Genomic DNA, 17,465 nt, shown 5'->3' with positions numbered 1-17,465 from the left:
GACAGGAGTGAGTGAAAGTCGCTCAGTTGTGTCCGACTCTTTGTGACCCCATGGACTATACAATTCATGGAATTCTCCAGGCCAGAATACTGGAGTGGGTAGCCTTTCCCTTCTCCAAGGGATCTTCCCAACCTAGGATTCAAACCTAGGTCTCCTGCATTGCAGGTGGATTCTTTACCAGCTGAGCCACAAGAGAAGCCCAAGAATACTGGAGTGGGTAGCCTATACGGATGGCAAATGAGCAAGATGAAGAGATGTTCTGCATCAAATGTTATCAGGGAAATGCAAATTAAGCAACAGTGAGATGCCAGTCCTCATCTATCAGAATGACCAAAATGCAGAACACTGACATCACATGCTGGCAAGCACAGGAAGCAACAGGAAGTCTCACTCATTGCTGGTGGGCATGCAAACTGGTGCAGTCACTGTGCAGACAGTCTGGTTCTAACAAACAGAATATACTCTTACTCTATGATCCAGGAATCACAGTCCCTGGTATCTATCCAAACGAGTTAAAAACTAACATCCACACAAAACCCTGCACATGATGTTTTATAGAAGCTTTATTTAAAATTTCTAAAACCTGGAAGCAACCAAGATGCCACTCTGCAGTGAACTGGTAAACTGGTACATCCAGACAATGGGATATTATTCCGCATTAAAAAGAAATGAGCTATCAAGCCGTGAAAAGACACGGAGGATCCTTAAATGCACACTGCTCAGCCAGTAAGAGAAGTCAATCTGTACAAGCTGCATATCTTATGATTCAACTCTGACATTCTGGAGAAGCAAAACTATGGAGACAGCAAAAAGATCAGTGGTTGTGGGGGGCAGGGGAGGGATGAAGAGGCAGAGAAGAGGGGATTTTTAGGGCAGTGAAACTATACTACATGGCACTATAATGGTGAATTCATGTCACTATACACTTGTCTAATCCACAGAACAGACAACACCAAGAGGGAACCTTAATGTAAACTGTGGATTCTGGGCAATAACAGTGTGTCAGTGGAGGTTCCTTGGCTGTAACAAATGGGATTTTGCTAGTATGGGGGAGGCTGTACATGTGTGGGGACAGGGGGTATATGGGAACTCTGTTTTCCACTGAGTGTTGTTGTGTACCTAAAAAAAAAAAAAAAAAATGGTATAGACTGTAATTCTATAAACTTGAAGAGACACAGGTTTGATCCCTGGATCAGGAAGACGCCCTGGAGAAAGAAACGGTATCCCACTCTAATAAAATTTCTGGAAAATCCCATGGACAGAGGAGCCTGGAGTCTGTGGGGTGGCAAAGAGTTGGAAAGGATTGAGCGATTAAATAACAATCGTTATGTCTAGGTAGTATATATGTGGGTGCTTAATCTCCTATCCTTCCAACTTTTCTCTGTTAAAGGACAGAAATGGTATGGACCTAATAGAAGCAGAAGATATTAAGAAGCGGTGGCCAAGAATACACAGAAGAACTATACAAAAAAGATCTTCACGACCCAGATAATCACGAAGGTGTTATCACTCACACTCACCTAGAGCTGGACATCCTGGAATGTGAAGTCAGGTGGGCCTGACTTCAGAAGTATCACTATGAACAAAGCTAGTGGAGGCAATGGAATTCCAGCTGAGCTATTTCAAATTCTAAAAGATGATGCTGTGAAAGTGCTGCACTCAATATGCCAGCAAATTTGGAAAGCTCAGCAGTGGCCACAGGACTGGAAAAGGTCAGTTTTCATTCCAATCCCAAAGAAAGGTCATGCCAAAGAATGCTCAAACTAATGCACAATTGCACTCATCTCACATGCTAGTTAAGTAATGCTCAAAATTCTCCAAGCCAGGCTTCAGCAATATGAGAACTGTGAACTTCCAGATGTTCAAGCTGGTTTTAGAAAAAGGCAGAGGAACCAGAGATCAAATCACCAACAACCGCTGGATCATTGAAAAAGCAAGAGAACTCCAGAAAAACATCCTTTTCTGCTTTATTGACTATGCCAAAGCCTTTGACTGTGTGGATCACAATAAACTGTGGAAAATTCCCAAAGAGATGGGAATACCAGACCACCTGACCTGCCTCTTGAGAAATCTGTATGCAGGTCAGGAAGCAACAGTTAGAACTGGACATGGAACAACAGACTGGTTCCAAATAGGAAAAGGAGTACGTCAGGGCTGTATATTGTCACCCTGCTTTTTTAACTTATATGCAGAATACATCATGAGAAATGCTGGGCTGGAGGAAGCACAAGCTGGAATCCAGACTGCTGGGAGAAATATCAATAACCTCAGATATGCAGATGACACTACCCTTATGGCAGAAAGTGAAGAAGAACTAAAGAGCCTCTTGATGAAAGTGAAAGAGGACAGTGAAAAAGTTGGCTCAACATTCAGAAAACTAAGATCATGGATTCTGGTCCCATCACTTTATGGCAAATGGATGGGGAAACAGTGGAAACAGTGTCAGACTTTATTTTTCTGGGCTCCAAAATCACTGCGGATGGTGACTGCAGCCATGAAATTAAAAGACGATTGCTCCTTGGAAGGAAAGTTATGACCAACCTAGATAGCATAATAAAAAGCAGAGACATTACTTTGCCAACAAAGGTTCATCTAGTCAAGGCTATGGTTTTTCCTGTGGTCATGTATGGATGTGAGAGTTGGACTGTGAAGAAGGCTGAGCGCCGAAGAATTAATGCTTTTGAACTGTGGTGTTGAAAACTCTTGAGAGTTCCTTGGACTGCAAGGAGATCCAACCAGTCCATCCTAAAGATTAGTCCTGGGTGTTCATTGGAGGAACTGATGTTGAAGCTGAAACTCCAACAGTTGGCCACTGATGCCGAGAGCTGACTCATTTGAAAAGACCCTGATGCTGGGAAAGATTGAGGGCAGGAGAAGGGGACGACAGAGGATGAGGTGGTTGGATGAGGTCAGCAACTCAATGGCCATGAGTTTGAGTGAACTCCGGGAGTTGGTGATGGACAGGGAGGTCTAGCGTGCTGCAGTTCATGGGTTCGCAAAGGGTGGGACACGACTGAGCAACTGAACTGAACTGAATTTAACTTAAAAGGGGAAAAAAACCTGTTTTGGGATTCATTAGGAGAAACAGAAGCGGAACATAGAAGAATAGATTATAAATTAGATTATAAAACTTTAAGTTCATTCAGAGACAATACTGCTTATCTTTGACCAATAATAGTTATTTACAGAATTAAATAAGTCTGTAACCACATTTAAACTGCACTTAAATTCTCAACATTATATTTAAGAAAGCTGTTGTTTAAAATAACCATAAAATTTTGAGATTTAAAAAGTAAATAGTAGGGTGAGCACTAAAACCAAGAAGTGGTTTCTGAAAGACCCTACAGACAGGGATCATATTTAAATGCTTATCCAAGGGTATTTAACTCCTACTAAAAAAATATCCAAATGAAGCAACTTCAGTTCCAAGGGAAGTTATTTAGAACCAACTGGGAAAGAAACAACCTCGTGAACTATTTCCAAGTGCCGAGAAGAGAGGCACAGATCACCATTAACTTCCGTCCTACGCCAACAGCAACAGGAGAGGGTTTCCAAACATTTAACAAACAAGAAGTTGTCGTATTACCACCGTCATTGTTAAAAAAGCTGAATTTCTGACCTAATTTCACTGCATAGGAAAAGGAACACCGCGTTGGGGGTGGGGTGGAGGGGAGCGTATGTAACGCGCACAGGATCCACCTGGGGTCCTTTTTAATTAAAAAATTCTAAACATTCCAGGCATATCTCCGAACTTGTAACGGCAGTGTCTGTCTAAATAAAGGCCATCTGCCTTCTTCCTCCAACCCAGGGTTTAAACAGAGGTGAAGGTCTGTTTGTTATCTGAAGAGGTATTTATCGCACTCGGCGCGCGCGCTGCAGTCCCCAGAAGCTCCTGACCTCGCCGGCGGGCCGGTGCCCTCCTCCAGTCCAGGCCTCGCCGGTGAGTCCAGCCCAGCCCGGCGCGCGGCCCCGGACTCGGCGCTGGACTGATGGGCCCGGGCCGGGGCCAGGGCCGCGTCCACTCGGCAGACAGTTCCCCCCGCGCCGCTGGAAGGCCACGGCCCGAGGTTCCCACCTCCGGGAACTGCGCCCGCCATCCCAAACCCGCGCGAGGGGTGGCGGGGCGCTGGGTTCAGTCATTCGTAACGTGGCGGGGGGGAGCGGTCACCACAGGGCACAGCGGCCGGGCCCGGACCAGCCTCGGGAAATTAAAGGGCCGCGCGGCGCGGGCCTCACCTGTGCGCCCCACCTGTGCGCCTCCCCCACTGCGCGGCCAGGCCTCAGCCCCGCTCATGCCTACCCGCATCACCCTACCCGCCCCGCGCCCCGCCCCCCCTGGCGCCCCCTCACCTGAGCGGCGGCGGGGGCGGTGGCGGGCGGCGCCCCCCCCCGCAGGCCGTCCTCCTCCTCGGGGGGCTCGTCCAGGAGCACCCGGCTTCGGCCCAGCTTCCACATGCTGCAGGCGGGCGGGCGGGCGCCGGTGTCCGTGCGTGCCCCTCCTCGGCCGGCCCGCAGCACGGACGCCCGGGCTGCAGCTCCTGGAGGACCGGACGCGGCCAGTGGGGCCGGGCGGGGCTGGGCTGTGGGGCGGGCCCACCCCCGGACCGGGCCCTCCCCAGCCCACCCCGCCCCCTCCCGGACAGGGCTCGGTTCCCTCACCCAACCAGACCCGGCGTCCGTCCGGGCCCGGGCCCACCTCCAGACCCGGGCCACACCCCCCGGGCCTTCACTTCCCCTGCTCGCCGCCCCTCTCAGGTCACCACCGCCCCACCCCCGGCCAGGCCCTGCCCCCGACAGACCCCCCCACCCCACAGAGGCGCCTCCTCCTCTGAGAGGTCCCCACCCCCTAACATAATCCCACGAGGTTCTTTCTGCAGACCGCGCACCCAAACCGACCCTCTCACCCCTCGCCCCTCACCCAAGCTCCCGTCACCTAGCCCCCACTCATCTCGGACCCTCTCCGCTCACCCCTTGACCCAAGGTCCCCGCAACCTGGCCAATCTGCTTACCCCTCACCCCGTGATACTTCCTCACCCCAAGCGCACCCCCATCCCGAGCTGACCCTTTCACCCCTTACCCTTCACCCCACTCTGGGTCGCGGCCAGGCCCGCCGGGCGGCGGCGCGGGGGGCGGGGCGGCCGGGGCTCCGGTCACCATGGCGACAGCTACCGGACGCGGAGCGGGCATGGTGCGCATGCGCACACCCCAGTGTCCGCGGCTCGGGGCGCGGTGGGTGGGGCTGGAGGCGGTGGCTGCTCGGGTTCCCGCTGGGTCGGCCCGCCTCGGTGCCTGGTGTTCCCGGGGGTGCGCAGGCGTCCAGCCTGGGGCTCCGGTGGGTAACAGCGCGAATGTTGGCCGGCACCACAGAGGGTGGAGGCACTGGGCATGCGGACCTGCCACCGAGGAGAGGGTGCGGCCGAGCCCCGGGATGGGCCGCAGACGGTGGGCTCGGCCCAGGCGGGTGCGGGGAGAGGGACGGGAATGTGTCTGCGTTCGGAGCGGAAGGCCCGCGGGGAAAGCGGGCAGCTCGCTGGCTACACCACCTTGGAAGCCGCCGTGTTGCGCGCCGGACGCTCGCTTTCCGGGAACCTGACGTTGACCAGCAAGTAAGATGACCCATACGTGGTGTAGTTCACGGGCAGTCGAGGGGACTTTGTGACAGTCAATTATGACAACCGAGATTTGTTACTTTTTCTCAGTATTGCGTTTTACAGTCACAGTCATGGCGAGCGAACCCCAACTTGTGGCAGAGGAGGCCTGGCCCACCCGGCTCTCTGGCCTCTTACCCAAACCCCAAGTACAATACAGGATAACTTTTACTTTCTGCCTCATAAAGGAGCCATATAATGAAATAGAAAAGATATTCGACTCCAGTGTAATCAGTTCAGTTCACTTGCTCAGTTGTGTCCGACTCTTTGCGACCCCGTGGACTGCAGGGAGGCCAGGCCTCCCTGTCCATCACCAATTCCAGGAGTTTACCCAAACTCATGTCCATTGAATCGGTGATGCCATCCAACCATCTCATTCTTTGTCGTTCCCTTCTCCCGCCTTCAGTCTTTCTCAGCATCAGGGTCTTTTCTAATGAGTCAGTTCTTCGCATCAGTTGGCCAAAGTATTGGACTTTCAGCTTCAGCATCAGTCCTTCCAATCAATATTCAGGACTGATTTCCTGTAGAATGGACTGGCTGGATCTCCTTGCTGTCCAAGGGACTCTCAAGAGTCTTCTCCAACACCACAGTTCAAAAGCATCAATTCTTCTGCACTCAGCTTTCTTTATAGTCCAACTCTCACATCCATACATGACTACTGGAAAAACCAAAGCTTTGACTAGACCAACCTTTGTTGGCAAAGTAATGTCTCTGCTTTTTAATAAGCTGTCTAGGTTGGTCATAGCTTTTCTTCCAAGGAGTAAGCGTCTTTTAATTTCATGGCTGCAGTCACCTTCTACAGTGATTTTGGAGCCCAAAAACAAAGTTTTGGGCTCCACTGTAATCAGGGAAATGCAAATGAACATAAGAACCCTTTTCCACTCATGAACGTGAGGCCCTTTTCTCCCCCATCAAGATGGTGAACACTTGCAAGGATGTACCCTCTGTTAGTATCTATTACAATTTAAACTCATGAGCCCTCTGCCCAGCAAATTAACACCTGCAGAGAAACTTTTTACTTAAGTGATATGCTTCAGTATTGCTTGTATTTTCACAACAAATGTGTATTAGTTGAGAAATCCAGAATCATTGGCTTCTATAAAATTTTCTTAAGTTTTTTAATTTTACTACTCTGAGGAAAAAAAAAAAAACACCATCATCTGTACCTTTTGGGATTTTCCAGATGTGACGGCCAGGAAAAGTTTTAAAATGAAGAGAGGCTCTGAGTTTGTCTTTGGGAGAGGCCTGCAGAAGCCCCAAGAACAGACCCAGTGGTGAGGGGCATGGGAGTCCTTGCAGGGTTAGTGGTTAGGGCATGTGAAGTGAAAGTGTTAGTCGCTCAGTGGTGTTCAACACTTTGCAATCCAATGGACTGTAACTCTCCAGGATCTTCTGTCCTTGGAATTCTCCAGGTAGGAATACTGGAGCAGGTTGCCATTCCCTTTTCCAGGGGATCTTTCTGACCCAGGGATCGAACATGGGTGTCTTGCGTTGCAGACAGATTCTTTACCATCTGAGCCACAGCATGGAAGGGGAAAATTTACTTATCAGCCAGCTACCTGGAACCCAAGCCTGTGGCAAGAAGCCCAGGAGACCCCATTCTCCCTTCTCACTGAGTCAGGAGGATCATGAGATAAATACACAGGCACACATACCAGGGCCCCAAATATCTCTGGATCCACAAGGCACAAATACCCGAAACTGATGTAGAACCAGAGAATACCTACTGAAAAATACTGTACCCACTAGAAATTAAAGAACTCTTTCTTCATGGGACTATATAAGAATGTTAAAACTGTATAGATATATACATTTTTCAAAGGATCAAGACCATCCCCAAGAAAAAGAAATGCAAAAAGGCAAAATGGTTGTCTGAGGAGACCTTACAAATAGCTGAGAAAAGAAGAGAAGTGAAAGCAAAGGAGGAAAGAAAAGATATACCCATTTGAAGGCAGAGTTCCAAAGAATAGCCAGGAGAGATAAGAAAACTTTCCTCAGTGACCAGTGCAAAGAAATAGAGGAAAACATAGAATGGGAAAGTCTGGAGATCTCTGCAAAATTAGAGATACCAAGGGAACATTTCATGCAAAGATGGGCACAATAAAGGACAGAAATGGTATGAACCTAACAGAAGCAGAAGATATAAGAAGAGGTGGCAAGAATACACAGAACTACACAAAAAAGATCTTCATGACCCAGACTTCACACCTTGATGGTGTGATCACTCACTTAGAGCCAGACATCCTGGAATGCAAAGTCAAGTGGGCCTTGGGAAGCATCACTACGAGCAAAGCTAGTGGAGGTGATGGAATTCCAGTTGAGCTATTTCAAATCCTAAAAGATGATGCTGTGAAAGTGCTGCACTCAATATGTCAGTCAGCAAATTTGGAAAACTCAGCAGTGGCCACAGGACTGGAAAAGGTCAGTTTTCATTCCAATCCCTAAGAAAGGCAATGCCAAAGAATGTTCAAATTACTGTACAATTTTACTCATCTCCCACGCTAGCAAAGCAATTCTCAAAATTCTCCAAGCCAGGCTTCAACAGTGCATGAACCGAAAACTTCCAGATGTTGAAGCTGGATTTAGAAAAGGCAGAGAAACCAGAGATCAAATTGCCAACATCTGTTGGATCATTGAAAACACAAGAGAGTTCCAGAAAAACATCGCCTTCTGCTTTATTGACTATGCGGAAGCCTTTGACTGTGTGGATCACAACAAACTGTGGAAAATTCTTTAAAAGATGGGAATACCAGACCACCTGACCTGCCCCCTGAGAAATCTCAGGAAGCAACAGTCAGTTCCAAATTGGGAAAGTAGTACATCAAGGCTGTACATCGTCACACTGCTTATTTAACTTATATGCAGAGTACATCATGAGAAAAGCTGGCTGGATGAAGAACAAACTGGAATCAAGATTGCCGGGAGAAATATCAGTAACCTCAGATATGCAAATGACACCACCCTTATAGCGGAAAGCAAAGAACTAAAGAGCCTCTTGATGAAAGTGAAGGAGGAGAGTGAAAATGTTGGCTTAAAACTCAACATTCAGAAAATGAAGATCATGGCATACGGTCCCATCATTTCATGACAAATAGATGGGGCAACAGTGGAAACAGTGACAGACTTTATTTTTTTTGAGCTCCAAAATCACTGCAGATGGTGACTGCAGCCATGAAATTAAAAGATGCTTACTCCTTGGATGAAAAGTTATGACCAACCTAGACAGCTTATTAAAAAGCAGAGACATTACTTTGCCAACAAAGGTCCGTCTAGTCAAAGCTTTGATTTTTCCAGTAGTCATATATGGATGTGAGAGTTGGACTATAAAGAAAGCTGAGCGCTGAAGAATTGATGCTTTTGAACTGTGGTGTTGGAGAAGACTCTTGAGAGTCCCTTGGACAGCAAAGAGATCCAACCGTTTCTGGATCTCACTGGAAATCAGTCCTGCATATTCATTGGAAGGACTGATGCTGAAGCTGAAAGTCCAGTACTTTGGCCACCTGATGTGAAGAACTGACTCATTTGAAAAGACCCTCATGCTGGGAAAGATTGAAGGCAGGAGGACAAGGGGACGACAGAGGATGAGATGGTTGGATGGCACCACTGACTCAATGGACATGAGTTTGTGTAAGCTCCAGGAGGTGGTGATGGACAGGGCAGCCTGGCATGCTGTCCATGGGGTCTCAAAGAATCGGACATGACTGAGCAACTGAACTGAATTGAACTGACTGGCACATCTTTTCAAACCAGGTCAATTAACCTTCGTCTTCTGGACTGGAAAGATTTCAGGATGGAAACACTGAACATAAACACGGTGCTGATTCTATGATGTGTGACCGACACACAATGAATTTGTACTCCAGGGCCCACAGGGCACTGTCAGAATAAACACACTGCAAACACAAACAGTGATAAAAGTAAAAAAAAAAACTAGAGGCTACAAAACAAAGCCAGGATCCAAACACAGCCCCTTCAAAGTTACCATAAACAAAATATGGAAAACCAACTCAGAACACTTGCAACAAATAAACACGGATGCCTTTACTCTTGCCAGTAGAGCACGGGGCCTATGCCCGACCACTGGCCTCCTTGTTCTGGTGTATCTGCATTTTTCATTTTTGAGATTTTTCTTTATAAATTAATCTGTAACCTCCTGCAGATGCAGGCCAATCTGGGATAAGAAGGCCAGGCTAACTAAATAAAACAGCTCAATTTCAGATCAGTTATACAGTGTCTTGCATTAACTTCTAGGAGAGCTCTGCAGGGAAGGCCTGCTCTTGAGGCTAAAGTCAGCAGGAGGGCCAGGTGGCTGAGCAGCAGGCAGCCTGGGACTCTGAACACTTCCAGGGCGTTCTAGGAGTCTGACCCTACTCATTCATTCATTCACGTATGAGTTTTATAAAATTAAGTCTTGATATGGTGAAAGTGCCATACAAATGCGCTTTTCACAATGCACTGTCACAAAAACACAATGCCTACACGTAGGAATCCACTTTTGGATCTAGAAAGACATGGCTAACCTTTCATTTACTGAGCCCTCCTTGAAGAAAGCTACTAATTTTAGCCTGAATTGCCTGTATTGGCTAATGGAGTCCTGAAAATTCACTGGATTGGAGGGGGAGCTCTGTTAATAAAGATCGAGTGTGCCATCCCTGTTTGAAGGCTCACCTTAGTCGGCTTTTACTCTGGCAAACTTAGTGTTAAAGGAGAGCACTGTCTGGGCACGAAAAGAACCTCTTAGCAACCAGAGCCCCAGTGAACTCACAGCAGGTCCTCACCCCAGGAGGGGATGGTGCAGAGGCCCATCTGGGTGATGAGGCAGCCCAATGTGAAGTCCCATTTTTCCAGTTATGGGGGCCATGAAGCCAGGGGTGTCCAATGGCATTTGAGCCACCACGTGCTGGTGGTTCTGTTACTGGAAAACTGGGTTCACCTTTTGGTGGGTGTCAGCCAGCAGACAGCACCAAGCCAAAGATTGGGAAAGGGAAGGGTCTGCAGCAATTAGAACCAGACATGAAACAACGGACTGGTTCAAAGTTGGGAAAGGAGTACGACAAAGCTGTAGATTGTCACCCTGCTTATTTAACTTATATGCCGAGGACATCATGTGAAATATGGGACTGGATGACTCACAGGCTGAAATCAAGATCAGCAGGAGAAGTATCAACAGCCTCACATACGCAGATTATACCAGTTTAATGGCAGAAAGTGAAGAGGAAACTAAAGAGCCTCTTGATGAAGGTGAAAGAGGAGAGTGAAAAAGTTGGCTTAAAACTCAACATTCAGAAAATGAAGATCATGGCATCCAGTCCCATTAACTCATGGCAAATAGATGGGGAAAAAGTGGAAACAGTGATAGATTGTATTTTCTTGGGCTCCAAAATTGCTGTGGATGGTGACTATGGCCATGAAATTAAAAGATGCTTGCTCCTTGCAAGAAAGGCTATAACAAACCTAGACAGCAAATTAAAAAGCAGAGGCATGACTTTGCTGACAAAGATCCAGTCAAAGCTATGGCTTTTCCAGTAGTCATGTATGGATGTGAGAGTTGGACCATAAAGAAGGCTGAGCATCAAAGAATTGATGCTTTTGAACTGTGGTGCTGGAGAAGACTCTTGAGAGTCCCTTGGACAGCAAGGAGATCAAACCAGTCAATCCTAAAGGAAATCAACCCTGAGTATTCATTGGAAGGACTGATGCTGAAGCTGAAAGTCCAATACTTTGGCCACCTGATGTGAAGAGCCAACTCACTGGAAAAGACCCTGATGCTGGGAAAGATTGAAGGAAGGAGAAGGGGGCAACAGAGGATGAGATGGTTGAATGGCATCATGGACTCAATGGACATGAATTTGAGCAAGCGCCAGGAGATGGTGAAGGACAGGAAAGGCTGGTGTGCTGCAGTCCATGGCATTGCAAAGAGTCAGACACGACTGAGGGACTGAACAACAATAACAAATGGCTTTTCCAGTTGTCATGTATGAATGTGAGAGTTAGACCATAAAGAAAGCTGAGTGCTAAAGAATTGATGTTTTCAAACTGAGGTGCTGGAGAAGACTCTTGAGAGTCCCTTGGACAACAAGGAGATCAATCATAAAAGAAACAACCCTGAATATTCATTGGAAGGACTGATGCTGAAGCTCCAATGCTTTGGGCACCTGATGCGAAGAGCCAACTCATTGGAAAAGACCCTGATATTGGGAAAGATTGAGGACAGGAGGAGAAGGGAGCAACAGAGGATGAGATGGTTCGATGGTATCACTGACTCAATCTGCCTGCAATGCAGGAGAACCGGGTTCGATCCCTGGGTGGGGAAGATCCCTTGGAGAAGGACATGGCAACCTACTCCAGTATTCTTGCTATGGGTAGGGAAGCCTGGTGGGCCACAGACCATGGGGTTGCAAAGGGACATGACTTCGTGACTGAACAACAGCTTTTACTGGTAGCAAATAAGGAGAATGCCAGGGATCTTTCCAAAAGCAGTGTTTCCTGAACAGCACAACTGGGGAGGTCTTAAGCTTTAAGCTAAGGTATACGCATATTCATGAGGGGCTTGAGTAGGAGAGAATCAGCATAGAACTGGGGAAAAGTCAACAGAATCCACACTTTAGTTGTCTGCCTTCTGGAGGGTCAACCCCATTTTTCAGCTTCCTCCTAGTGAGGGCTTTAGTTCCCATAGAGCTCAAAGATGTATCATTATATCTGTCCCTTGAAGAGGAACTGTTGTTTGTTCATTAGTTACTCAGTCATGTCCAACTCTTTGCAACCCCATGGCCTCTAGCCTACCAGGCTCCTCTGGGAAATTCATGGGATTTCCCAGGCAAGAATACTGGAGTGGGGTGCCATTTCCTTCTCCAGGGGATCTTCCCAACCCAGGGATCGATCCTGCATTTCCTGCACTGCAGTCTGATTCTTTATGACTGAGCTACCTGGGAAGTTCTCCTTACCTGTAGGTATTATTAAAATGACATTCTGTACCCTTCTCATCCTCTCAAGTACATCCTGTGTGGTGCTGAGAACAAAACTTGCACCAAGAATTCACAAACTGCTCACTAATTCCATTCAGCTGTGTCGACAGACGTGAACCACAACTACAGCTTACTGAGGGCTACTGAACACCAGGTATTCACTAGTACTTTATATACATTGTCCTAGTTAATTGGAAAAAAAAAAAAACAGAATTTGGAGCACATTGACCTGGATTACAATTTTAGCTCTACTTAAAAAAAAGAAACAGAGCCTCAAAGGATTTGCACCAAACTTCAGTACTGGCTACCTGTGGGAATTAAGCTTGAGAATCAGTAACAAAATTCCACTTTGACTTCTGTAGCTATATATATATGTATATATATATACCTATATATATATGTATAACTACATATATATGTATGTATATAGGTATATATATATGCATATTCATGAGGGGCTTGGTTGGATATATATATATATAACTATATATATATTATATATGAATTTTGACATATTTAGATAGCAAATTATGCATTATGTGTATTATGTATCTAGTCTATATTGGACTTTCCTGGTGGCTCAGATGGTAAAGAATCTGCCTGCAATTCAGGAGACCTGGGTTCCATTTGTGGGTGGGGAAGATCCCCTGGAGGAGGGCATGAGAACCCACTCCAGTATTCTTGCCTGGAGAATCCCATGAACAGAAGAGCCTGGTGGGCTACAGTCCATGTGATCACAAAGAGCTGGACACCACTGAGAGACTAACACAAGGACAAGTATATATACAAGGTGATCAAAAAGTATTTGCTGTTTTCAATTTTTAAGAAATTTCCTACTCTATAAAATATAAACAGTTATCACATTGCAACAGATATGAAATTTACAACAAACAATTGATTTGTTCTAATTTATCTTATTTTTCATGTTAAAATCCTACGGTAACTTCAGTGACTATATCCAAATTTATGCATAATGATAGTGAAAGTGTAAACGCTCACATTTCTATCATTAAATGTAATGTACAGCATAAATGTTACTAACAATCACATGTGTATTTTTGGGAAATTTGTTTTCTATTTTTGTGCTTTCGTTGCTCAGTTGCTCAGTAATGTCCAACTCTCTGTGACCCTATGGACTGCAGCACACCAGGATTCTCAGTCCTTCACTTATCTCCCAGAGTTTGCTCAGATTCATGTCCATTGAGTTGGTGATACCATCCAACCATCTCATCCTTTGCTGCCCCCTTCTCCTTTTGCCTTCAATCTCTCACAGCATCAGGGTCTTTTCCAATAAGTCATCTCGTTGCATCAGGTGGCCAAAGTATTGGAGCTTCAGCTTCAGCCTCAGTCCTTCCAGAATATTCAGCGTTGATTTCCTTTAGGATTGACTGGCTTGATCTCCTTGCAGTCCAAAGGACTCTCAAGAGTCTTCTCTAGCACCACAATTCAAAACCATCAATTCTTTTGGCATTCTGCTTTCTTTATGGTTCAGCTCCCACACTGACAACTGGAAAAACAAGCTTTCACTATATGGACCTTTGTCTGCTTTGTAATATGCTGTCTAGGTTTGTCATAGAGTTTCTTCCAAGGAGCAAGTATTTTTTAATTTCATGGCTGCAGTCACCGTCTGCAGTGATTTTGGAGCCCAAGAAAATAAAATCTGTCACTGTTTGCATTTTTTCCCATCTATTTGCCATGAATTGATGGGATTGGATGCCATGATTTTTCGAATGTTGAATTTTAAGCCAGCTTTTCACTCTCTTCTTTCACCCTCATAAATAGGCTCTTTAGTTTCTCTTTCCTTTCTACCATTAAAGTGGAATCGTCTGCTTATGTGAGGTTGTTATTTTTCCCAGCAATCTTGATTCCAGCCTGGCACTTTGCATGATGTGCTCTGCATTTAAGTTAAATAAGTATGATGACAATATACAGCCTTGTCTTTTCTATATTTTTCAAATTAAAAAGTTCCTTAGGGGGTATAAATAGTTCTGCTCTTTGACTTACAAATGCTGTGACTCTGGGAGGTCATTTTGGTGTCAATAATGGGAAGGTTTCATGGATGAGGAAGGACGGCAGGCGCGTCTTCAGCATAAAGACACAACATGTACTCGCTGTGAAGCTCGGCAAGAGGGCCTTGCCCTCTGTGAGCCTAGGTGTTCCAGGTCAGCATTCCTGATCTAACCTTCCTCTTGCACTATTAAAGCCCTGCTTCCAGACCAAATCTCTGCGTAAACTCGTGTGAAGCACTTGCTTCTGTGACCTGAGTCCTGTCTCCTGGACCCCTTCCACACGAAGCCCTCTGTGAGGCACACAGCCCTGCTCCCCACAAACTCAGCCCAAACTCGGCCCCTCCTGGCTCGAGCCTCAGTGTCTGATGGTCAGCATTGGTCACCCAGTCTCAGCAAGACACCCCCTGGTCAGCTCAGTGGAACTACTGCAGACCACCCAGGGAATCTGACCCCCTGGCTGTCTCCAGCAAGACCCCCAACACCTCTTGTTTTCTGTAAGTGGATTTCCATCGTGAATCTGCCCTGCTCCATCTTGGGCTGGCCCCCCCAGGCAGAACCCTGCTGGTGTAAAGCTCACCATCTTTAGCAACTGTCCAAATAACTCAGCTGCCCAGGGAGCAAGCTTCAGTCTCGGTTCCCCTCACACTCTGGAACCATAAACCCTCACACTCCGGAACCATGAAAGCACAGAAAATTCCAAATCCTCCCGCAGTCCCCAGTCCCCCTCCCAGGAACAACCCCCCACAACCTGCCCTCCCCTCCCAGCAGGAGCCTGCTCTGCTGTCTCCTGCTGGCTGTTAGCAGTTCCTACCAGACTAAGGGCCTGGGCCTTTTAATTAACCCTGTTTTCGCCAAAGAAATAAAAGTGTAAATAATACAATAAAACCCTGAGAGGAAAAAGGAGTACCCTTACCGTCCAGTATCCTGCCGCCCCTAGTATCTTTATTTTTAAAGCCTTTTTGTATCTGCTGTACCTCATTCCCAACATCTTAATTAACAAATATAATATTTATTTCCCTTTGATTTTATTTTTTATTGAACTACAGCTGACTTACAAAATTGTTTTAGTTTCACGTGTACAGCATATTGATTTGGTGTTTTGCAGATTATAGTCTGCTGTAGGTTATTACAAGACACTGAGTGTAATTCCCTGTGCTTTTCAGTAAATCCTCCTAGCTTATCTCTGTTATGTATCATAGTTTGTATATTTCTTTGAAAAATTATAATCGTGATAAGAGGTTGCACTGTATCTAAAGTTATTTTACATGCTGAAGAAATGTGGAAACGAAAGTCATAAACCTGTGAGTGTTGGGGACCGTCAGCTGTCAGCACAGGCTCTACAGGGTGCTGCAGGCTTTGAGGCTCTGGGCAGAGCCTCTTCTCTCCGCCGGGTTATCTGCCCCGGGAGGCAGCAGAGGGGCAGGTCTCATCTCCCCGGGCAGCCTAGGGCAAGCGGGCACGCGGAGCAAAGGGCTAGGGCGGGCAGGTGGCTGGGGGCTCCCTGGGGCCGTATCCCAGCCGGAGCCCAGCCCGGGCAAACCCCCCTCCCCTCGGGTCCTCCTTGCCCCCGGCCTCCAAGAGGCCTCGCCACCTCCCTGGGGGCGGCCCCTCCTCCCAGGAGTGTGGAGATGAGGGGGCTGCTCCCTGGCTTCCACACTAACTTTGGCACCAGCTCGGTCTGCAGTGTCCACCCGGGGGCTCCTCAACAGGCTGCTAAGCCTGGCTCATGGGTGGGAGGTCCTCGGGTGGCAGAGGGTACTTGGGCCAGGGCCCTGCCGACATTGCTGCCTCGGCAGTGACTGCAGGGGTGGCATTGGTCCGTGCCCACCTACACCCCCTCTCAGCACAGGTGCCACACTTGTACCACGTATACATTCTACTGGCACCACACACACCACATACACACATACCACACAAACTCCCCAACACACACACACACACAGGGGAGAGCCCACCACACTGACCTTTGGTGGCCTTGGGCAGCACAGAATCTCTGACTTTCCCAGACCCACAGTAGATTCCATCTCACTTACTGAATCGCTCATTTTTTAAGGTGTAAATGGAAAAAAGCAACAGGGCAGGACGATCACATAGTCTTTACAAGGGCTGCAGACCCAGAGGAGGGAGCCCAAGCCTGCGACCCTGATGACGGGTGACCCTGGTGACCTTGGCGACCCCGGGTTCCCGGCGCCGGTAGTTCCTGCCGCCCTGTTAGGATGCGGCCATCTTTCCTTCTTCCTTCCTTCTCCTCCCTTCTTTCTTTTCAATAATTGTATTTGCTTTTTCTTGTGCAGTTTGCCTGTCCCTTTTCATTCTGTTTAATAGCAACATATTTCTTAACACTGGTGTTAAAAGAGTCAATATCTTTTAAAAATATTCACTTTTTTCCCCCTGCTTACAAGGATAATACAAAGCCATAATAGGCCACCTGGTAAATAATGAAGAACACAAAGTAACAAGGAATTATCCAATCTGCAGTAACTTCATCACCCAGTGAAGAAGCCTGGCCAGAGGGAACGGAAGAACCCTGGCCAGGCTTTGGGGTTTAAAACCAACCTGACTCCAGGGCTCCAGCAGGGGCCTGGCAGATGCCTCCAGCATGACTCTCCCAGTCAGCCCCTTCCCTGAGAATTCTCCATCTACCTCATCACTGATGACAGGGCATTCCTTACCCTATAGGCTCCTGCTCAAGGCCGATTTTACTCAGTTGTCAAGTGGATAACCCATCCTAACTAAGCCAATCACAGTTTCCATTGACAGGAATTAGGTTTCGAAGTTTTGCAGGCAGTAAAAGCTTCCTTCCACCCTCTTAGGCTCTGTGATGGTGCCTGTAAATTAAACCA

At 47.2% G+C, this 17,465-nt stretch overlaps 1 protein-coding gene and 1 long non-coding RNA gene across 4 annotated transcripts in view; one reads left to right on the top strand and one right to left on the bottom strand.

Moving 5' to 3' along the window:
* TDRP (testis development related protein) overlaps window positions 1–5,191 on the bottom strand; it is a 53,528-nt gene extending 48,337 nt beyond the window's left edge. The window contains exons 1-2 of one of the 3 annotated variants that reach the window (XM_086416794.1): window positions 5,078–5,191; window positions 4,351–4,538 (exon numbers count right to left, since the gene is read on the bottom strand). In XM_086416794.1, the coding sequence (XP_086272920.1) occupies window positions 4,351–4,455 (105 nt within the window). In that variant the 5' untranslated portion in view covers window positions 4,456–4,538; window positions 5,078–5,191. Of the gene's footprint in view, window positions 1–4,350; window positions 4,559–5,009 lie in introns of those variants that run through there. The other 2 variants (XM_086416805.1, XM_086416786.1) reach the window with 2 other exon arrangements.
* A 7-nt stretch (window positions 5,192–5,198) lies between these two features.
* Window positions 5,199–17,465, top strand: part of LOC147378945 (uncharacterized) — a 40,972-nt gene continuing 28,705 nt past the window's right edge. Inside the window, exon 1 of the long non-coding RNA XR_015170151.1 lies at window positions 5,199–5,606. This is a non-coding gene — a long non-coding RNA (uncharacterized LOC147378945). The remainder of the gene's footprint in view (window positions 5,607–17,465) is intronic.

This window comes from Bos grunniens, chromosome 1, assembly GCF_055505025.1.
Source record: "Bos grunniens cultivar Pamir isolate PY7600 chromosome 1, Bosgru_T2T1.0, whole genome shotgun sequence".
In the NCBI taxonomy this organism is placed as follows: Eukaryota; Metazoa; Chordata; class Mammalia; order Artiodactyla; family Bovidae; genus Bos; species Bos grunniens.
The sequence above is the reverse complement of the archived record's forward strand: the minus strand, read 5'-3'. Positions and strand labels throughout refer to the sequence as shown.